This window comes from Chrysoperla carnea, chromosome 3 (assembly GCF_905475395.1).
Source record: "Chrysoperla carnea chromosome 3, inChrCarn1.1, whole genome shotgun sequence".
Taxonomy (NCBI): Eukaryota; Metazoa; Arthropoda; class Insecta; order Neuroptera; family Chrysopidae; genus Chrysoperla; species Chrysoperla carnea.
The window spans coordinates 38,245,040-38,270,226 of NC_058339.1; the positions used below are offsets into that span (position 1 = coordinate 38,245,040).

The 25,187-nt window shown below is 29.9% G+C and overlaps 1 protein-coding gene across 2 annotated transcripts in view; it reads left to right on the plus strand.

The window, feature by feature from the left end:
- The window catches only part of LOC123295444 (protein sidekick), a 170,662-nt gene that overhangs the window by 135,690 nt on the left and 9,785 nt on the right, over positions 1 to 25,187 (plus strand). For both annotated transcript variants that reach the window (XM_044876797.1, XM_044876798.1), the window contains exons 2-10: positions 17,228 to 17,323; positions 19,396 to 19,575; positions 19,637 to 19,853; positions 19,916 to 20,089; positions 20,152 to 20,511; positions 20,716 to 20,843; positions 22,167 to 22,286; positions 24,148 to 24,303; positions 24,669 to 24,795. In XM_044876797.1, the coding sequence (XP_044732732.1) occupies positions 17,228 to 17,323; positions 19,396 to 19,575; positions 19,637 to 19,853; positions 19,916 to 20,089; positions 20,152 to 20,511; positions 20,716 to 20,843; positions 22,167 to 22,286; positions 24,148 to 24,303; positions 24,669 to 24,795 (1,558 nt within the window). The remainder of the gene's footprint in view (positions 1 to 17,227; positions 17,324 to 19,395; positions 19,576 to 19,636; positions 19,854 to 19,915; positions 20,090 to 20,151; positions 20,512 to 20,715; positions 20,844 to 22,166; positions 22,287 to 24,147; positions 24,304 to 24,668; positions 24,796 to 25,187) is intronic.

Below are 25,187 nucleotides of genomic sequence, written 5' to 3' on the forward strand. Positions count from 1 at the left end.
AATCGTTTTCAATTCGTATAAGATTCGAGAATATTGATAGTCAAACATTTTGAATTCTACTCATTTCTGTAAATATTAAATGAAGTTTTGGTATTGTTGACATTCGCTTTTTTGTTAACTGGCTAGAGCTTTAGACAAAGTACGAAAAATTTATACAAACCTATTTTTAATAGATTTCTGTAAATGAAGAATTGTTTTAGAAAACGAAATTTTATCGAATCTATTTGAATTTTGAAAAATATTTCCGACTTAAAAATGTTACTTCTTAATAAGGAACAACAAGTGACGTTGCGTAATTTAATAATGCAAACAAATTCATTCAGCTAATCAAAGCATATGTGCCTATAGCTCATAGGCTCACTATAGCTCACTATAAGCTGGAGCATTGGCATTGGCACCCTCCAAAAGGTAAAAATATTGAGACTAAAATATGTTTTATTAATAAAGCAATTTAACTTTTTTTTTTTTAAATTAATCCCTTCCTCAAATTCAATCTCCGTCTAATTCAACGAGAAACTTTGAAGAAAAGGAAAAAACATGACAATAATTCTCACCTATCTGCTTGTCGGTAAAGCTCAGATCAAAATCGCGCTCTGATTATCTTCAATCTGAAAAGACTTTTTTAGATTGTTCGGTTGGTGATTTTGCGAAATACTCATACACTCTGTACATGTATCATATTGTAAATAAGTACATTCACAATGATAAAAGTTTATAACTATTAAAAATTATTACATTTCCTATATAGGTGTTGAACTAACACATTCTTGAACTAAAAAATGGCCTTAAATGGGCAAAATGGAGCCATGGACTTTCTTACAGAGTCTATTAAACTGTAAAGTATACCTTTCACTTAACGAACAACCCCGATCACAACCCTAGCTTGTCAGGGTTGCCCCCACATGAACTGATCGATTTGCCCAGCAAGTCTACTAACCCATCTGACCAACTCGGCAGTTTGGCTTATTGTATAAAAAGAGGTAACAACTATCATCAGCTTTTACCATAGTTATTATATTGTCTATAAGCTGAGTATGTGTATCAACTCTGTAGCTAATACAAACAAAAATAAATAGCCATTCATAATAAACAACTATGCTATAAGCAAACATAGTTGACAGATAGACATATATCCGTAATAATCTTTTTCTTATTTTACACATCTAACATTCCAGTCAGCAGTAGACAGAAATGACAAATCTTTGTTTACTACAGAATGGCGCACAAGTTCGCCAACATGTTGGGGAGGAATGTTTTCCAATGTGAAAGCCCTAACTAGAGATCGAAGGGAAGGGTTTCTTTTATTAAAACTAGCAATATTTATATGAAATTTTAATTCGACTAAGCTACTCAAAATATTTCAGTATATGAAGCATTTTTAAATAACTAATTATTACTATTTTAGCTATTTCTTTTATATTTCTTATTATTTTATGTATTTTATTTATTTACTTCTAATATTCTAAGAATACCTTTATAACGATTATTTCGTAATAATATTATACTTAACGATGACATATAACGATGTAGACACATTAATGATCGAAAACACTAAAGGAAGAAGACATCGACCTTGCTTTGCTTGTTGCAGTCTATTCAATTATATTTTATTACAGTAGTCTTCATATGGTTGTGTTGATATTTTATTATTTTACATGATTAATGCCTTTACATACATTAAAACAGAGTTACGGGTTCCTTTAAACCTTTGTTGAACTGAAGAAGACTATAACACTATATACTAGTACCAGGTTCCCTACATTCGTCATGGTACAGTTCATATTATGTTCACTGAACAACATTCTTCTTTTCTCATAATTTATAGAAATAAATGCATTTAGAATTTTGTACTGAGTGAGTAACGTCAAAAATCAAAATTACCTAAGTATTGTGGTAAAAAAGTTCAAAATACTTTTAAAAATAATTAGTTGTCATTAATTATGGTATTTCTAGCATGTATTTGCAGTTTATATGCTAAAACTATGGTAAAAGACATTCTAGGCAGAATTTAACAAATTTCACAAACTACAAATAGAGCTTACTATTAAATTTCAAAGTTTCAGAAATTTTGACAGCTTAAAATCCGAGATAATTAATGCCTACGTTCCCAATTTGACAATTTACGTAAAAATTAATATCTCGAAAGCAAAACGATGTGGTGCTTTTTTATTCTAAAAACATTCCATTCAACTCTCTTTTAGTATTAGTAAAAAGCTGAGAGGGCAGTGACTTTTACACGCTTAAAGTAATAAAAATCCATTTTATTTACACCTATTGGATAAATATTTCCTTAGAAATTGAATGAAATCGAAGAAATTACTTTTCGTATCTGATTTTGTAAATTTTACTTGTTAAAACTTTATTTAACAGTAGTCTGAGAGACAGTATAATAATATCATCGCCTATTTTTTGTTGTTCCGAGTACGGAACACTAAACTCGCACTTGAAACATAGCTAAGAACACTCCCCATTAAATTACCTTACGTTTATACGCTACGATTCCACAGACAGGCACACAGAGAGGCAGACACAAATAGCGGTCAAACTTATAATTCCCCCTTTTTTGGTTTCGGAGTTAAAAAAGGGATCTCGTGATCCTTTTGTGCCCAAGTTAAAGCCCTGCGAGTAGTGACGGCAGATGTACTTAAAATCAAATCGTGAAAACAAAACTAATTATTATTCACTAATTAAATTCAATATGTGATTAGTCTCCAAATATAAAAATGTATGAGTAATTCCAAAAAATATGATTGGTAAAAAAAGCTAATTTTAATGATGCTTGTTCGTATAATATAATATCTACAAAAATTTAACAATTGTTATAGTTAATATATATTTTTTAATTTAAATTTATATACACAATCAAATTAACACCTGTTAAAATTTATAATAAATAATTTTATCATCACATATGACGACGCTTACAGTTTTTTAAATTAAATGTAATTTTTCAAATGATTAAAATAAATGTGTTCAATATTCATAAAGTACTCTTTTTATATGTACTTAATCATTTTTAATTTTGTTGAACGTCCGATGTGTTTATCATATCTGAAAAAAAAAACCAATGACAAAAAGTAGGTAGTTTTTACATCTTAAGTATTGGAGATATTTTTTAAAAGAATGGACCTTTTCATATTTTTTTTTTGTATCCTAGCTTGCATATAGTTTTCATATTTGTCATAGTTAACTTCCCAGTATAGCAAGTTATTGACATGGGTACGATTTTGGAAATTGAAATTTTCAACATATCTTTACGTTTCATGGTTAGGACAAGGCATTAAAACCAATTTGGAGAAGCATGTGTGTGTGTGAATACGTACATACGCACTTACGTACGTTCGTGGTCATTTTTTTCCTAATAAATATCGCGCAGGCAGAAAAAGGTATCGACTTCGTTGAGGTGTCGATCGAAGCGTATTAAACGGCAATATAATCCGATATGATATTTTATTTTTTTATAACTTTTTATTATACTAGGAAGTGATTTACGTGTACCCCAAGAGTCGCACCAGATCCACCCCACGGCTTGTTTCCCTACAAAATCATCTTATTTCAACTATTTTGCTCCTTGGATCCATTATGCCTATCGTTTTACGATATATAGGTATTATTCATTCAGTGAACAGGGTAGATAACTTTTAATCAAAACTGTTTTGTAAAATGGAACACAAATTTTTCAATACCTCGATGTCATCGATTCTAATGACGTCAGCAGAAAATATGACAGTCATAAGCAAGCTTAAATTTAAAAACAAAAGTTGTGATTTATAAAATGGCTAAGCCGTCTGGTACATTTAACAAAATTGAAAACTGTGTATATCAAGGAAGGATGGAGGCTATAAAGCGGTGGTTTTTACTTTTAAGCCCAGTCAAGCTGGCGGGTATCAATTTAGTAAATAATACTTCACATGGCAAAAAACAATACTTATGTTCAACAAGTTTCTTCTTTAAAATGTGATATATTTTTAATTAATAATTCGTATTTATTGTTTATTATTGCATATTCAATTTTTTTAATAAATATATTTTCATAATATTTATATTATGCTTTTTTTGTATTAAGTCACAGTATGTAATTATTTTTATTATTTATTATTTGTAATAAGTAATGAAATTATATTAGATTATTTAATTCAAATCGAACGGTATTTTTTATTAGTATAGTCACAAATAATGATATACATTTTATAATTTATTTTATCATAAAAATAAAATTGCTTATTAAAAAGAAAAAAATGTTTGCGTTTGAAAATCATTTCAGGAATGAGGAAGTGTTTTAATAGTATACAAATTTTTGAATACCTGATGATTATTTAGGCAGGTAATAAATGATTGCACAAAAAGTTTAAAAGTATATCGTCATCGAAATAATGTAAAGTAAAACCTTCAAATTATGAGGCCCTACGTCCCCCTCGGGATCATAGGATATAAATATATATAAAATATAAAACCTTCGAAATTCGAATCGCATATAATTTCTCAGTTAGAAAGAAGTGGAATGTGTTAATGTAATTTTTACTCAACGTTCTTGTTTTTTTAATATTTGTCTCATTTATTCTCTTTCTTCCAAATTTGTCTCGGGTTTCATCATTTTAAATTATAAAATATATGAAATTTTATGTGGTTAATATAAAATTCCACAGATAATCCATCACCTAAAACCTAAAAACACTGTCTGAGCTTTATTATGTTTTTATATGAGTACCTACTTCAAATTACGGTGGATCGATTCGGATATGTTTTTCGCTATAAAAATTATTCAAATTTATTCGGTTATATCTCGTTGACTATTTTATATATTTTAAAATTAATTATTTAAATTCTAAATTTAAACAATTTTTTTTTTTAAATACAGGGTGGGTCTGTTTAATCTATACACCTAAATATCCCGTTTTGTAGTTAAGCAATAAAAAAAGTAATAGCCAATTTAGATCCAAAACGGTAAGGGATAGAATTACACTTTAAGTTGATCCTGACAAAAAAACTAACAATTTTTATTGTAGGCATTTTTTCGAAAAACCTTAGCTTTCGGAGGAAACATGACTTAAAAATATGTCATTATTGCATTAAATTGAAAGAAAATATACTTAAAATTTATCGATATGTCGTTTCGATAAGTTATAGGTCAAAGTTATGGACACAGGCGAATGTCCTCTATTGCCCTTGACATCTTTTGGCTAAAACATTTTTTCGTAGTTAGCGTGTTTTCTTTCGAAAAAATGTTTTGAACAAAAATTGTCAGTTTCTTTATGAGGATCAACTCTCTAATTTAAAGTGTTATTTATCTCTTCGTTTAGGATCTAATTTAGCTATTAAAGAAATCCGAAAATTGGGTCCAATGCAACTTTTGTTTAAGTTATTTTTTGATTGGTTATATCTACAAAACGATATATTTATTTGTATAAATTTAAAATTTCCCACCCTGTATACACTTTTTAATATAAACATTGATAACGGATTACCAACAACTGTTTTCCTGTAAAAATCTTTAACTGACGCTATCTACCATAACGTTCTTCAATCAACTACATTTAACTATGGAAGCTTCAATTAACTTCATTTAACCACTGTTGTAGCTCATAGTTCTTGATGTAGCATACATTCTCGAGATAAAATATGTTTCGTTAAACTTGGATAGTAAAAATAAAAAAATTTACTCGTCTTGACCTCTTTATAATACAAGTTCATTCAAATTTTTATGCTTTCGGGCTTCAAAACAAGATGGAAAGGTGTATTCTTTTAAGCTCAGAAATTATAATGAGATGCAAAAATAATAATGGATAACCAAATACAATTCATTCGATCAAGTAGGAATGTATTACTTTGAATGAGGTTCCATATACATTTCAGATTTTGGATCATTAAAAAGCGTTAAACATTGTTTGAATCGATTGTCAGCAAAATGGAAGAAAAATATTAACTTTTCACTAATTTTTCTTTTATCTACAAAATTTTGAAACTTTGGAAATATAAGAGTCAAGTTTATTTTACTCGTATTGTTCATTTACTTGGAATAACGTAAAGTATTGGAACGATGTTCATTAACGCGGCTTGCCATGGTGAGCTAAATGGTAGAAATCGTCACGTAACAATCTGATGTATGCTGTGTGTGTTTTTGTGTCATATCCATGGCAGCCACTATATGTTCACCTACTTGACACTAACCAAATTCATTACTTATGTAAGCTGTCAAACGAACAACTATTTATAAACGTAAATTATTAGAATTAATTCGTTTACATCTTTATTTAGGTGAGCAATAAAAAACAGACTATGTATTATACAAATTTAGAAAAGTAAGTTAATAAAATTGTATATAATTATTTATTTAACGTTTATATTTGTTTTTGTACAGGATTCGTAAGGACCTTTGTTCCTAACGGAGTTCCCACGTGTGTATAAATATACAGGTTATATTTAAAAATCAATATAGATAACTAAAGAAGGAATGCTATCAATGCATTTTATTTAAACTCTCGTTTCTAACGTAACAATTGACTGCTAATCTAACAGAATCAATTTTACAAAGAATCATCAGGGAAAATTTCAAATTGGTCGACAAAAACTGCACAGGCATAAAAATACACAAACAAAAAGACATTTAAAATGTTATTTTCGATTTTAAAAGATAAAATTGTATGAACTAGACGAGTTACAATAGCCTCATGTTTTTCATGAAATATAATTTGGTTTTTTTTCTACCTACACAGAAAATAAATTTCCCTCAAAGAACACTCATAACAAAAAGTTATTCAAATCAATACAATTTGTTTTTAAATAATTTCCAATTTCTAAACATTTATTAGCAATGGTACGGTATTTTCCCATGTCCGTATATAGAGACAATGACATTTTTTTTTTATATTATAGATATATCTCGAAAACTAAATGACGAGTTTTTATTTCAGAAAAAATGTATGGTAAAAAAAATTAAAACAATATTAATAATACTTTATGAAATGCTTGAATGAATTCTTTTTCACTGGTTAATATCACCACAATAATATACATAGAGAACTATCAACAGAATGTACTTTTATGACAGTGGCGGTTACATTAAAAAAAAAAACTTATCGTATAATAGAATCCATTGAATTATTCAAAATTACTCTTGTTTCAACTTGCAGTCGTAATAATAATAGGGGATCGGACTAAATTTTTTTTATCTTGTCAGGTGAATAATTCGCACTGGACGTGCAGAAAAGTGAAGTTGGTTTTAAGTTAGTAGTTTTGAAACTAGACAAATTTTAATCGGATATCAATTTTAAACATTTTGCGACCTTTATGGCCTCACCATCAACTTGATTGGGATCGATACTAGGCACCTGCAAGTATTTTTTTAATATTGTACAAATTCATAAATCAATTATCGTAAATATATCTGTTAATATTAGTTTTACAGAAAAAATGATCAGATCATAAATTAATGCTTAAATTTATTTAAAAAAATGCTTTTGTCCGTCTTTTCGGCACTTCTTAATATTATAACACAACGATTGGCCTTAATTCCAGGTCGTTAGTGCTTGTCATTCACGAGAAATCGTGAACGAGAAAAATATCTGAGCGAACAAACACAGATGCGTACAAAACATGTACGTGATACGGATGTATTTTAGTACAGTTCACGCATTTCACCAGCCGACGCCATGTTGGGAAAATGTAACCAATAACAAAAAAAAGAAATGTCCACCGACAGGTCTACATAAACAACTAAACCAATATGGCGGAGGCTGATGAGAAGAGCGTGTGGGGAGATCAACCAAGAGTGAGAGAGTGAATCTACGCAAGAACATTCCTTTTCTAATTGTACAATGATCCTGACTACGAAGTCTTATTTGGACATTTAATGTATTTAATGACGTCACTGGTCCATTCCTTGTCTAATTGTACCCTAGTCCTGACTATGAAACGTAAAGTCTTATTAATAATTTCAGCGTGGTTTTTTGGGCCCATCACAATAACTTCCCAATATTGGGTACTTAATGTATTTAATGACGTCACTGGTCGATGTATTCATACTATATATCTATTATAATATACATACTTTTACTATATAGAATAAAATATATTACATTTAAAGAATTGTTAATAGAAAATGAGTTATGAGCAGCAGAATATGAACGTAGAACCGAGCAGAGCAGCCATCTAACGCAGCCAAGGTATGGTATGCTATTGCAATGGTATGCGATACAATGACTACCTATATGTTGTTACTTGCTTGTTCGTTCGTTACAGTCCATAGAAGACAAACTACATATTATTCGATAACATTATTATTATTATTTTAACCATCCATACATACCGACTGCTTTATAAAAGGTGTTGTATTTTAGGCAAAGAGTCATTAGCAAAATATTTTTGTAGCCAAACGAACTTTTTTTACTAAGATTTCAATCTGTTTGTTGTCGTTTTCAAAAAATTAACACTAGAATGCGAAAGTGCGGGGAAATTTTAATGCCAGGTAGGGCATGTCCCTAGAAAGATCACTACCGTACACTTAACTCTTTTTTATTGAGACTGTTATAAGACCGTGGGACAGAAAGCGTGCTTTAAATGATTAATAGGTACATACTTGAAACTTCGTGAGTGGCTTCCGTTTGGCGAGTCTATCAATATTATCTCTACGACTTTTTTTCGAAAGTGCTGTGTTTTCAAATGAGCATGGCAACGTCATATTTAAGCTATCGATCTGAAAACACGCAGCTGGAAATTTGTCGGACACTATGACAACTTGATAACATTAATTATTTTTAAACAATATTTTGTCCGACAAAAATTCTGCATCGATGAGCTTGCCTACCACCTCAAACATGCCGCACTTAAGTATTTTTGTTTTTAAATGCATACATGGCTCACTAATTATTAATGTTATCAAGTTTTCATAGAGTCCGACAAATTTTAGACCGCGTTTTGTCAGCTTTAATATGCCTTTATCACGCTCATTTGAAGACGCAGCACTTTCGAAAGAAGTCGTAAGGAGATCTTTGATAGATTCGCCAAAAGGAAGGTACTCGCAAAATTTAAAGTATGTACTAATCATTTAACAAAGCATCCTTTCTGTCCCTCGGTCAATATGGCTATATAACACATAAAAGAACGTAAGGTGTTGACGGAAGATATAAGGGAATTAAGCAATCAGAGTCAAGTGTTTTATTATTCTAACTGTCAAATCGTAAGGTGTACGTAAACATACAATTGGTCAATTTTCTTACGTCTTACATTTTTTTATGTTCGATATTAATGAAAAACCCACGAGAAAGCATTACCAACTAGTTTTCCAACGTTCTTTTTTCTAAACCGTAAAATTTAGGCAGTGAACTGCTTATTGATCCTTTTTTCAAAGCAAATCAATCGTGCTCAGTAACCTGATCATCTTGGTCCAAAAAAAGTGGCCAATCTCGGAATTTAACGGAATAAGCTGAATTTTTGCCCAGCCCATTATGTGTTTACACCGGTAATACTAGAAAATTCGTTTTCTGAAAAAACTTGTTTGAAAAATTTATTTTTCTAAACTCATTAAACATACCATTTCAAAGTCGTAACGAATGATGTTTTATTAATAAACTTTAGTGAAACATTTTTCGTATTCCCCAATGGCTCTTCAGCTAACATAATGATGATAATGGGATAGGTGCATAGTACCGCAGCTATTATGATTACACAGTAGTACCAACGTTTTACTTTTTAGTTTTCTCTATATATGTACTAGTTTTATTTACCCAGAGATAGTAACACTTTACAATATACATTGCATAGTCTATTTCATTAACTGTGTGATAGAACAATTGAATAACATCGAACGCATCGCAACGCGACAATGTAATAGACTCAAAGTCTATTATTTTCTGTTAATAATCAACTCCATATCACTTTTACTACTTTTTTTTTATACCAAACTGAAGAATATTTAGAATGTGTAAATGAACTATCAGATTCATTTTGCGAGCTGCATACCGGTCTGTTGAATTGCCATTTCTTCAGATTTGATCGGGAGACTCCAGCAATCAAGTTTCTCCCGGCTTCCGATTAACATAAGTCGTAAATAGTCGTCCAGATTTCAGTAAATAATGACATTTATTTTTATTATTTGTTTTATATTTAGATAATTTTCGACAATTCTGAGCAGCTATTATTTGAAAGAAAAATTGGGTATACAAAACATCCAAAATATCGTAAAGTATTAAGACTCGGTGATATAGTTAGATAAATTTTATAATCTTCTGACTTTCTGGTTTATCTTTCGAATTTTCACGCAAAATCTACTGAATGGATACTTATTGAAATAAATACCACGATAATCGAAATAAAATTGTATATTAAGAAATTTTATTTAAGAAATATAATTAAAAATAAGTGAAAACAAACAATTGACTGAGTTAATTATTGAAATACCATGTATAGACAGTATTGATTACTCTGTCACATTACACATACATGTCACACATATATATGTAACTGATGTTCTCATATAATACATACTATACAATTTGTGCATAATTATCGCTCTCACGGGTAAACAGTGATGTTTACGAAAAAATGTTTCCAACAAAAGTTGTTTATTTTTTTATAAGAAAAATTTTTTACATATAAACTTTTGTTCTATCTCTAACGGTTTACAAGATGGGTCCTACGGACCCAAGATTCAATTGACCTATATTCATTTACGAAGTAGATGAGCAATACCTCATTTTTTACGTCCTAACGCTATAAAAATTTCAGCTTAATATCTCTTTTAGTTTTAAGACAGACAGATGATAGGCAGACAACAGACAGGCAGCCGACAGACAGGCAGACACCCGGAAATGGACTAATTAGGTGGTTTTATGAACACAAATACCAACATTTTGTTCACAGTATCAAATTTTTAAGCGTTACACACTTGGGACTAAACTTAGTATACTTTGGTACATTTCATATACATAGTATAAACATACAACAGACTAACATTTCGTTAAATATCGATATTTCGATTGCAACGCAACCATCGTCAGCAACTAAATTTCTTCATATAACACATTCTTTACAAAGTTAAAAATAAATATGTAAAACATTACCAAAAATTACAGGTACACAAAAATAAATAGAAAAATACAAAAATTATCTCATAATCGAAAAAATAAATTTTTTAAGACCATCAAACTTTTTATAATAGTTGTTGATAGTCTTGAAAAATTTATTTTTTTGACTTTGTGATATCGGACATTATTCGTTTTTCTTGAAACTTTTTTGATATACGTCTGGTAGAATTGTTTTTGTAGTTTGACCAATTTTTCTTATCAATAAGAGGTATTAACTTCACTTTTTAAGTCCTCCCAAAAATTTGTCATGTAAACAACAAAATATTTGATACGTTTTTTGTGTTACGTATGTTATTTAATACGTATTCGTTTACACTTCAATGATATAACTCTAATACTGCTTGAGTATAGAGTAATCCTGGTCCCTATTTTTTATTTTATTTGGCTTCTGCATGCTGTTCAGTTCAAGTTGCACCCAAAGGTATATATTTTATACATGATAGTATGTAATATATTAATCACGAACTCAAATGAATTGAAGATATTGAATAATCATTGTATATTGGTACTATGTGTCTGAAAAGTTTCAATCGTCCAACGCTTCTTAATTATATTTTCAATCATATAGACCGATATTTAACCAGAAAAATGGTACGTCAGATACATCAATTGTTGGATTCCTTTAAAACACATTTCTTGCCTAATACTCTTTGTAAATAAAAAGCTAGATAATTGGAGGATTTATTTAATTTTCATTCCTTCAAATTTTACAAAATTTAACTATTAGGGTAAACTGACCTAAAATCATTAGCCTGCAACTTTATTGAATATTTTTAAATAGGGCTAATCAAAATTTTAAAATAACCGGTGAACTTAAATCGGATATTATTACCTTTTTTTGGTCTTCATACATACACGAAGAATAAATTAGATTATTTTTAATTATTATTTTTTTATTATTGACAAATTATCAATCGATCAATCCGTTTGAAGTCAATGTCTATGAATAAAATGTAGACAATGCGTTAGGTACTTTTAAAACGCATTGTAGTATAAAACTAATATCTATTGATACTTATTTTAAAATGTTACTTACCTACTCACCTATTGATGTATTATTATAATAAAACGAATCAGCTTAAAAATGTATGTAGCTATATAACTACTTACAACATTATAAAATTCACCTGTATTTGTATTAAAACCACATAACACAAATTTACTATAAGGCCCTACTATATACAGATACTCTTGATAGAAAGTTAAGTAATCAAAATATATATTATATATACTAACTTTTATATATATCTTTAACACAGAGTTTGGAATCCATTGAAGGTGGAATTACAATGTCATCATGTTTTTGAAATTTCTTGATAATAATAATTCACTGATCATTGGCTATACTTGATAACTAATACAGTAACCTTGTCATTTGAAAGTCCGGGGTAGTCTGCATCAAATCCCGTAGTTCCCATTTTTTGCAGACTTGTTTTTGATGTTTGTCTTATGAATAATCCAGGTTTGTAACCTCGAGCGTTGAACGCAAGTTTGTCAAAAATTGAAAAATCCGTGAAAATTTTCGATTTTGGCGATTATAACCCTAAAGAACTAGTTTTTTGATGAAACCTTTTCAGTACGTTTTTAAAGTCGACTAAATTTGCTACAATATGAGACGAGAATGGATTCTGTAGACCCAATACTTTCCTAGATAAAGCCTTTCAAAATTTATCGACGTAACTTTATACATCAATTTTAACGTCAAATCCGGTAGTTCTGATTTTTAGCAGACTTGTTAATGATGTTGTCTCAATGTATAATGCAAGTTCGTGACCTTGAGCGACGGCGCAACTTTGTCAAAAATCAAAAAACCCGTGAAAATTTCAGCTTTTTCAGATTTTGGCAAATATAACCCCAAGTTTTTGAAGTATATCACCATAGAAATACATATAAAATTTGCTTATAACTTCGTCGTTTTTTTATCAATTTTAATTTCACTTTCAAATTTTGTCATGGTATCAAGTCTAATTTTACATTTTTATACATAATATGGCAAATTCGACATCAGACAACTACCGTCTTCTAAGGCTGTATACATTTCTAAAAAAGTCAAGGAAAATTAGATTACGTTATATTGGAAATTTAGGAATCGTAAAAACAGTTTGAAAGCTGATTTTTTTTGAAAAACCCATTTTTTTAATTTCTTGACATTAAAGATTTTGTTTAAAATTCTTAGATAATTCAACCTTCAATTTGGACCAAACTTTTTGTATGGTTATATAGATCTAAGTATCAATGAATGCCTTACTACTGTATATAATAAATACACTGACAACTTTTCAATTCAGCGTAATATATAGTCTGTAGTCGGTACTGTGATATATCTATCTATTCAATGTACTTACACTTATTATGGAGCCTTACCTTAATCAGCTTTGTGGAATCGTCGTTATTCGTTGTCACATATATGATGTACTCCTACACCAATACCAACGATATCTTTTATGTATTATATGTAATTCAAAGTTAATACCATTTTCAATTACATGAGAAAAAGTACAAGCAAAATAAATCGGTAAATACAAATAATGTATGTATGAATTCATTTTTATAGTACAACTGCTGGGGGATAGATATACAGTGACTAGATTAAACTAAATCACACACTGGTCTAAATTATCATCACTAGCGAGGCAATAAGGAATAAGACAAACGTATTTACTTTGTAAACATTCAATTTAATGTTCATATCCAATGTGTAACACCAAAAAAAGGTTTCAGTTTCTGTTAATTGTCTAGCGATACACGAATTTATCTGTTTATCTACTGGGAAATGTACTCGATTTTTTCTGAATGATTTTCCCATATAATAAGTGTAAATCTGAAATCGACGAGGTTCTCTTTGCGAACTGATCTTAAGAAAATCAATATTAAATGGACAAAAACACATAGTTGCTAATAATAACATATGGCCACGGAACAATCGTGTATTTTCTCTTAATCTTCAAAAAGCCCGCATAATCTTCGAAAGGCCCATGATCAATACAATAATATCATCCTTCGAAAAGCCCATTTTCCCTGGATCTTCGAAAAGCCCATGGTTAATACAATAGCATTCTATTTTAACTGCTATAAATATTGGTTGGGATGCAAACAAAGTAAACATTTGGTCGACCCGATTCACAATAGACATAAGTTACTAAGTTGGGCTCAATAAAAAGGGCTCTGTAAAGGGTTAGCTGCCCGTTTATAATAAATAAATAAAAAAATAAATAAATATATAAAAATTTTAAAAAAAAATGAGATAGATAATATGATAATTAAATGAAACGATAAAGACAACTTTGTTATTGGATAAATGTATTTATTGATTTGGTTAATTATCTCCTAAATTAGGCCTCAGATCGAAATTTGGTAAATAACTTTTTCGTTCGTCTTTATAAGCTTATTTAGGAAGTAAAGAGTTCTGCAGTCAATTAAAGAACACCTTATAAATATTATCAGAAATTTCATGGATTTTCTTGCAAAAAATACCAAACCGATAACGCAACTCGCTACGACTAATATATGCAACTAAAATTTTATGAAGTTTAAAAATATAAAATATATAAATATGAATAAACATGTCCTAAATCCCAAATATAATGTCATATAAAACTAAAAACATTTCGGATAATTTTCACTTACCATGGATATTATCATAATACAGTAAATAAGAGAAAATATGTACTTGCACTGTAGGTATATGTTAGTACAAACGGTTGTCAACATTTCAGCAGGCCATATATGGTTATAATAATCATATTCTGATGATGATAACCTTTTAAGTTTAACCACAAAATGTTCACTGAGAAAATATACATAATACTCATTAAATTCTACGATTGTACACTTAAGGCCATAAAAAAGTGAATCATTCTTCAAACATATATTACATAGCATAAGCCGAAGACTAGAGATTTTTTAAACTATATTTTTCTTTATTTCAAAGGAAACGGCACGCGCTACTTACTTAGAACCTCAATAACTCAAAACTCATAGACTTCGATATTTCGAACCTAAATAAACTCTACTAGATCTCTTTGAGATTTGAGCTATCGAGGTTCGCTTGTACTCGATAATTTTGAAAGCAAAATAGTTATCACTTCATATTATAAACAAAAAATCACCTTCTAAAGGTATTTTCTGAATCTGAATTTTTGCTAGTTTCAAGAATTTTTCCAAATCAACTTTGTTATGCAAAGGTTTTTATGTGCAAATATAGCAAAAACCTAATTTATTCTTTACCTGATTTATTTAATTTTTCCAACAAAGAATGGTCAATTTTGCTTTCTATTTTCTATTTAAAATTTTGGCGAAGAATTGTTCCAACAATAGATAATAATGGTTAGGCTAGGTTAGATTATATTGGCTGTCTACGAAGGACACGCTTAGGCTATAGAGCCCATTGTGATACCATATATGTGTTTTACCACCTTTCCGCTGATAATTTTCATTTATCAGCTCCTCAATTTCAGAGGCTGAGACCACCTCCTACATCCATATACCATGCACTACACCAGCTCAACACAACTATTAATTAAATTAATTTTGTTGCGACGGCGGGAATTGAACGCGCTACTTTAAGCATGCCGCGGACGGAATTGGTTACGCCTTAACCAACTGATAGCTAAAAATAGTAAACAATAAAATACTCCGTACGTTGCTGGAAGGCTTGGATTCTCGGATTTTTTGAAACTTCGATAAAACTTTATCCTCAATGGGCTACTCAAAAAAAGCCTCTTAATATTGTGTGTACAATCTCACTTACTACATTCCAATACTGTTTTTAGAATACCTTATTTTATTTATAATAAATTTTCCCATACAATCCAAGTAATCAGAACAAATCCAATAATCGGTAAACCCCTAAATTTTGTTGAGTCTCGGCTATCGAGACTCTAACGTATATCTACCTGCCTTAATTTGTCGCCATTTTAAAACCGATGATAATAAATCATCGAATATTGATTCATTTTTTGAGTGTCAAGTGTAGCTATCTGATATGTACTCATGTGTATTTAATATTATTTAAAATTTTCTTTAAACATTATTTCATGTATATTATCATCAACAACCAAGCAAAACGAAGCGCAGAGAGTAGAATTTATTTTATTAAAAAACCACAGCTAATCTTTGGTTTTATAAAATGTTTAGTATTATAAAGTATAGTTACTTAAACCATAGCTAGCTTGGTTAACCTGTTCTCTCAACTCTATACTGTAATATAATGATAGGTTTTACTTTTATTATAAAATATAATTATTATGAAAATGGTTTTTATAAATCAGTTGAATGTTCGCTTTAGTCTCTCTATATGATGACATTTTTTATCCAATATAAATATAGTGAAACCTCAATAAGTTAGTGTCAAAGGAAAACGTTTTAGAGTTTTTACTTAAGCATATACTTAGGGTCTGCCAATGCTGACGATGGAATCAAATCTGGACCAGCATTGATTTATAAAGCCTTAGTTTGCCACCATTAGCCCGAATCCTGAATCGAAACTAATAAATCGAGCCCTAGTTTGTTAAGCCTTGTCCTAGGCATCAGGACAAACTGTTTGTTGTGTTGTCTTTGTCCAAGATTGGACCAGCAATGGTTTGTCAAGTCTTGGTATGCCATATCGTGACCTATTCTTGATTAAGGATAATGAACTGTGTTGTTAATTATACTCTGTATATATGTAAGATATAATCAGGTATACTAAGTTTAGTCTCAAGTTTATAACCATTGTCGAAGACTAAAATCTGAATTAGTATACGTAAAATCATAATACAATGCGGAATACTATATAGCATCCATGCGATTACCAAAGAAGTCGACCCGTAAATATAACTAACATTCTATTCATATTTTCTTGAAATTATTTTGTATGTTTAAAACAAATGTTTTCATTTTTTTTATTGTTTCAAATTTCAATTTATGCCAAGGAAACTTAAATTATTATTTAGAAGTCATAATATGAAACATGATAAAAAAATTTTATCCCATTATTAAAAAATCTTAATTACATCTCTTAAAAACTAACTAATGTTTAATGATACAACTAGAGATTCTTGATAATAACTTACGTCTTCATAAGAACAGAAAAAAAATACGAAAATTAAGAAAAAAAATTTAACCAACCAAACTTTAATTAATTTTTATAAAAATATTAATTTCAGATTCATTGCAAGCTCCACGATTTACAACACAACCGTCATCAAGTAGCAGTATAGTAAGTGAGGGTCGAACTAAAATACTTCAGTGTCAAGCACTTGGTAAGTTTATGTTGTATACATTTTTACAAAATGGTCCACCAAAATTGGTCATGTCCCAAGAGAAATCTGAATTTTGTATGTAAAAAATTGATTTAAAATCCATTCCCTTTATCCAATATGATACAATCAAAAACTTTAAAGTATCTGCTTCTTATGCTTGCCGCGATCCGACCCCCTTACTTGGGATGAAAGACGTTTTTCTTTATTTTCTTGCTGTAAGTATATCGATTTTATCGAAAGTATACAAAACTAATTTCTTTTGTAAATGGTAAAATTTAGACTAACATTGATATTTATCGAAATAATCAAGGTTGAAAAATTATTAAAAAATAAAAATGTAGAAAAAGTTAATATTGTATATTTTTGTTTAAATTAATAATTATTGAGAAAATCTTTTGATAACAAACTATTTTTCATCCTGATATTACCTAATTTGGAAAATAAGCTGTTGGGTATGGATTCCTATTCGAGAAAATTGAGCTCACTATCCTTCCACGACTCCAAAAAGGTGTAAATAAAAATTTGATTAAAGATTATCCCCAAAAATCCTACATCGTGAAAATATCAAATTTTCTGATTTAAAAACAACTGCAAAAAAACTTCCTCTTACCAAAGATCGTGGCTGTAAGGACTTGTATTCCTCCTAAATGTATTCATGATTTAATCCTTGCATGTATCATTTTTTATGGACCATTCTGTGTATAGTTTCTATGTTATATGTTCTTAATTGTTTTGTCAGCACATTGTTTTACATTTTATAAAATATTATCTTCTGTACCCATCCCCTTCTAAATTTCCCACCTTCACACACACTGTGTGATACCACGTCCCTGACTTCCTCTTCAACCATGATCATATACTTCCTATCTTCATTCATTTACTTTTAATTTTGTGTATACTCTACCTACGAAGACACATCAGAGTGAGTATATTTCTCAGTGTCATTAAAAAAAAAACCAGGGATACAATATATTGTATTTTACCGGCTTCATTATTATTAAACAGGAAAAAAACATTAGTGGAGTATGAGGAACAAAGCGTAGACAAAGGTTCTGGAGTTCGATTCTGTAACTTCACTTTTGGCTTTTCGATCTAAACCATTTACTTCACTTTTAAAATTTTCATTACATTTGATAGTTCAAAGGGGGTTGAATAAAACTACAACTCTAAGTAGAATGCATGAGAAAATGCACCTACCTGATTAAAGTGATAGTAGTAATACATAATTTCAGGGGATGAAACTATCAGGGGACGATAATTTCAGGGAATGGTGTTCGGAAGTAGGGTACTTCTTTCCCACCCTTTGGGGTAAATCGAAAAAGCACAAGTTCGCATGAATATGACTTTATTAATTACACTCAGGCAAACATTTTGTACCGGTTTTATTTCCTCGATTAGTAAGCTTATGAGAAATATTGAAAGATTTTCTTATATTTGTAGAGCGATTTAACCCCTAATACATGATATCATCAAGGTTGTCTGAGTGTTTTGTATGAGCTTTTATATAATCTACAAAGAAAACTGATTGTTTCCGACCTCCATACCACGCATACTCAAGAAAAATTGTTTGCGATTCATGATTAACTTTTTTCTGATAAATCAAAATACAAAATTTCATCGAAACATCAGACACACTTTCACTAGCCAGTTTCTACACTATCAGTTGTAGAAACGAGGCGAAGCATGTCGATACAATACAAGAGATATGATACTTTCCTCTTTTATTGCAGCGTCACTAATAAAAAGGCAAATATCTCGTTATCACATCATTAAGTAAATGAAATAATTAAACAAATTATTGATCTATAGTTCTAAATAAAACGAAAAGTTTAAATATTATTAAAATAACACAATTTTCGACAGGTTCGAAAAATATTTTTGGCCCTGCATCCTTTTAGAAATATAACAGATTGTATATGGAAACATATTATATCCCATTCACATAATTTCAACATCCTTTTTTCTCACCCTTAACTTCCTTACAAATAATATCAAAAAAATTATTTAATTATTCAAAAATTTAATGCAGAAAAAGAATTTTGTACAAATTTTCCTGTTTCTGAAATTTTTAGGTTATCCACATCCAAAATATCAATGGTTACGAAATGGAGAACCATTACAGCCTGAATTTACGAGTGAGCCATATTACAAAATTTTAAATACAAAACGATCAGATGCTGGACGATATCAATGTGTAGCTAAAAATGATGTAGGCTCGATATTTAGCGAAGAAATTCAAGTGACTGTCGCATGTATGTATCGAAATTTCTTTTGCATAAAGAGCCAGAAAATAATCATTTTTATAATATACAGATATGGGAACATTTGAGGATTTAACTGAAAAATCTATTAGTGTGGAATCTGGACATCCTGTTATAATTGATTTACCCCCAATTGAATCAAATCCACCACCAGAAGTCACGTGGGATGCAGAAGATCGACCACTTCCATATGATATCAAGTATGCGGTTACGCGAGATAACCAGTTAATTATTTTATCGTCAGAGGAAAGTGATGAAAAAGCTTATAGGTTAGTCGTTTGAATACATTTTTGTGGATGAGAGTTTTCTAATTCGATTTTTTCGTCTTTAGGGCAAGAACGATAAATACGCAGTTGGGGAAAGAGGAATATAGTGCATACGTTCGAGTTCATATCACTGGTGATCCCTCTAAGGAAATTGCCCCAGAAATTATTGTAAAGCCACAAGACACAACCATTATTAAGGATCAGCAATTGGCTGAATTACATTGCATTTCTAATGCAAGGTAAGGCTGTTTAGTTTCTTAGTTTTCAGAACTTAAAATTAACGATAAATGTATTTTACTAGGCGTCTGCATGAATTGGAAACATTATGGCTAAAAGATGGTATCTTAATCGATAATTCTGGTGTTAATTATAATTTTAATGATATTTGGAACCGTACGTTGGGGATAGTGTCTGCAAATTTAACGCATACTGGCATTTATACGTGTCAAGTACGATTAAAAACTGGCGGATTTCCAACAGTGACAGCATCAGCCAAAATTACGGTACATGAAAAACCATCATTTTTAAATCGTATCAAATCAGAAACACTAGGAGATTATGGAACAGCAATCACTTTGCCGTGTGACGTTATTGGAGAACCTCCACCAAATGTTATGTGGTATAGAAATACAATAAATGTTGAAACCCTGCCAGGAAATAGGTATGTGTCGTAAAAAAAATCACCTGAGAAAATACTTACAGTAAATTCGAATATAACCCCGGTAAATTCATTTTGTCCTTCCATTTGTTACCAAAAGACATCTATCTGTTATATTTACCGAAGCTAAATTCGAATTTACCGAAAGAATTCAAACTATATCATTTTGATTTCTTGTCAAATATGACAATTTTGTTATTTTAACAGATACTTAATCCAAGAAGATAAGTCACTGCTCATCAAAAAACTATTAATGGAAGATTCTGGCATGTTTCAATGTATTGCATCGAACGATGCTGGTCAAGATTCCGAGTACACATGGCTCAAAGTAAAAAGTAAGTTTTCTTTTAAAAATAATTTCGTATTATTTTAAAATTAGGTGGTCTAACAATTCTAAACAAAATATATTTCGATGTTTTTAACATTATTTCATACAGAGAGAAGTAAACATACCCGAATAAAACGGGATCAGCCATCACGTAGTCGGGTAGTACGCGTACGTACTGCCTCTTCGTCAGATCGACATAAAAAATTTCATTTTGATACAACGCGTAAGGATTATCAACATTTTTATTGTATTGTGCTCAAGACTTACTACTCAAACTAAAATGCACTGTGCTGCGATTGTTTTTTTTTTTTTTTTTGTTATGATGATTGATTTCAGTTTCTCAGATTCGAAAAAAATCAGTTCACCTTCTAGATTGAAAATTTGCACTTTATCAATTTTTTTAGTTGTAGAAATTATTTTTTGATTCAATCTCTTTTTGCATGTGAATTATCTTTAAATAAAGCACCTAGAATGATGTTATAGTATGGCAAAAGGGCTGTAAACATAAGAAATAAATTTTATAGTCCACTTTTTTTATGACCTTTTTGCCATTATATGAGTTCACTCTTATAATTTTTGAATTACTATTGAATGTGCATGGTTTTGTTTCGCAGTGAGCTGTCTCCATTTGCCCAAGAAAGAAAGGTCTTATCTTACATTTACCTTGCAGAAATTTTTCTTGGGTTCTGCTTACTATCGTATGCTGTGAAAAGATTTCACTAGCCAATCAATTTTACTAGCGAAGCTCAAACTTAATTACAAGATTTCAGATAAAGCCAAATTCATTTGGATTATATCTTTTGAAACATTTTTATTTAAAATTACATTTTTGCTTGTTACCTATAAACTGACAATACGCCTAATTCTGTAAAAATTGCACGTTAAATATGCGTGAAACAATTTTGCTTTTTGAACTGTTTAAGAAAGAAAACTTAAAATTTTGCTGCTTCTACCACAGAAGCAATTTTTTCTTCTATTAAATAAATCATCTAAAATTTTAAAAATTTCTAACTATAAATATAGACAAATTTTGCCTGCAACGCCCTACTTATAGCCCTGGAAAATTATTCTAAACAAAAATTATGCCATTGGCTGAGGAGGAACTATCACATTCACACAAATTACATATTAGACTATAATTTGTCAATTATTAGCTTAGACAATATAAATTCATTTTAGTGATTTTAGTCAGTTAAATTTTTCTACGAAAAATTAAAGAATATTTTTGTTCTTAGTTTCTAGAATAAATTTTGCATTATATACAACTTTTGTAGAACCATTTTCTTGTCTTAAATTATATTTTTTATTACAAACTTCATTATAATTTTAGCTTCCATACCAATAATGGAAACTCCTCCACATAATGTGACCGTTTTGGATGGAAAAGATGCTACAATATATTGTCGAGCTGCTGGAGCACCCACCCCTAACATCACATGGATATATAATGGTACGCATCCTTGAAAATTGTTTTTTTTTTTTTTTTTTTGGTTTTTTTTAATAACAAAATGCACAGTTTTTTTTAGTTAAATTTTTTTTTAAATTTACTATATTTATATAATTTATATAACTACTCTGTACCAGGTATAAAATCAGCGTATTTTTTTGGAATTATTTGCAGAAGGTCACTTTAACAAAATTCTTAAGTAATCCAACAACGCTATTCCGAGTAACTGCGATCGATATTAATGAGCACTTCTATCAAATTTCCTTCCTCAAATCTTGAATTTTAGAAGTAATGTCAATTATCTGTATAGAGATATTAATGATTCATAAAAATAGTTATGGTAAAACTTGTTGAGATCAGGGGCGGATTTAGACTTAGTGCCGGCCTAGGCTCGGTTTGATATACCGCCCTTTCGGCCGCACATTTATTCGGTTTTCTAAAATTTTCGAAAGTAGGATTTACTGTCATTTTTCGAGAATTTTTTACAAAACAACTAGTTGAAGCTACTCGCAAATTTTTAACTGCATCTTTTATGGTTTTGGAGAAAATGGACTCCAAAGTTTTGTCCTAGTTTGCTCTTTAACGGGTAAACAATGATATATACGAAAAAATGTTCCAAACAAAAGTTGTTTATTTTTTTTTTTTTTTAAATTTATACTTTTGTTTAAAAATTGATAAACATTGAGGAACGTAAATGTGTTCTCAAAATTGTTCAATTCATCTCTTTTTTTTTTTAATAATCCATATTATTTTTCGATAAAGACTAATATTGATAAGAGCCAATTGATCTATTAAAAAATTAACATTGCGGCAAATTTAAAAGTAAATTTCATCATTAAATTATTCAATACATTTTATTGAAAAAATTCGGAGTGCTCCTAAATTGGTTCACCTTTGAAATTTACGACAATTTTGCCGCCCCTAAAATTGTGGCGTCCTAGGTCCGGGCCTCACGGACCTAAGCCTAAATCCAGCACTGGTTAAGATCCATATTTCTTTCTAACATCTACATAAATGATCGATTTGCCGAAAATAATTCCGAAAAATGTACGCTGGTTTAGGACTATACTAAATTATAGAGTATTTTGTTTTAGTTCAATTTTTTTATATTTTTTACATAAGTATGCACAAATACCCACGTCATTATTACTGCAATTGTGCCCGTAACTACATTTGTTGTAATTACTTGTAATATTGAATGCCATCGTTTACACGAGACATTATTTATAATGACAAATTATATTAGTCAAGTGTAATTCAAAAAGGCATTACATATATTGTGGAATAAATTTATAACACTGTATAATTTTACTAACTCAAATAATAATTCTTAGAAATTAATAAAATTTATCCAAAATAGAGCATTTATTATTTGTTAAAATATATAAACTTTTAATAAGGTATTCTACTATGTTTGAAAAAGTATTTCAAAATATTGATTTTCCTAATAAAAGGCCACAAAAAAATATATTTCGGAAAAATAAACACGCTTTCTTGCTACTCGAGATTGTCTTTTTATTGGAAATCGAATCACATCGTTTGAACTCGAAGTGAATGCGAAAGATACGCTGAGCCATTTCGGCGAATCGCCATTTCGAATAAACTCTTTAGCGATTTACACTAAAAAACAAAATATGGCATGAACACACAGGTCGTATTGTATATCCCCCACTGCGCTACCATCACTATAGCCGTAGCTAGACAGTTTCCAAATCAGAAAGTTCTTTCTGCCCCACCTTATAAGATAATTTAATATTGTAAGTCATTAAACAAATACTCTATTTTTGATTAAATTTTTAGTTATAACATTTAAGTGTGTTGTTTTGTGGCATTAGATTTGCTAGAATTAGTTAGTGGTTTACAGATGAATTTCGCATTGAGGTGACAGGCCGCGTACAAATACATGAAAATGGTGATTTACTGCTAGCTGCTGTACGTGAAAATGATGCTGGCAAGTATGCGTGCACTCGTGCTAATGAAGCAGGAGTTGTACATGGTGAAGCATACTTAACAGTGTTAGGTAAATTTTGCATAATTTTTTAATAACAAAACTAACTGAGTTGTAACTTAAGTCTCATTTCCTAGATCAATTTTTTCAAAACAGCAGTGACTTCGTTAAAAATAACAATGTACTCATGAAATAACAGTACCGTTGAAATTTTAAGTGAATATAGCATTCTTTAAAATTGTTATATTTCACAATAAGTGCTGCCATCTATATATGAAGTTGTAAGCCAATGTTAAATCTTAAATATCGGTATTTTTAACGAAATTATTGTAGTTATAACCGCTACATTGATTTGGGAATTGATGAGAAGAGAAATTGAATTCATAAATATTGCTAAAAATACCAGATTTATAATAATATTTTTCTTTTGCGAACAGTTCGAACACAAATAATTCAACCTCCAGTGGACACATCAGTTTTACTTGGACACACAGCAACCTTACAATGTAAAGTGTCCAATGATAAATCTGTCCCATATACAATCGAGTGGTATCATAATAAACAGTAAGTATCCAAAATATCTTCCAAAATGATCCTGTCCAATAAGTTTAATTTTAATAAAGGTAATCCACATAGAAATTCTTTATTGCAAGTTCAACTACGATATATGCGAAAACAAGTTTTTTCCAAGTAAATCAATGATCAATCGAGGTTTAAGGGAGGCAGCTACTCTGACTTGCCTTCCCCTCGGTACACCTTTGTTTTCTCCAGTTAAACATTATTTAGGGCGAAAGAAACTAACTATATGGGCTTTCAATAAAATATTAAATGCATAAGCTAAATTTGTCAAATTGAATGTTTCAAATTTTATTATAAAAATTGGTTTATCCGTGTCTTCATATTTAGAGATTATAAAGAAATTTTATTTATTTATTTTGTTTTTTAAAATTTGATGA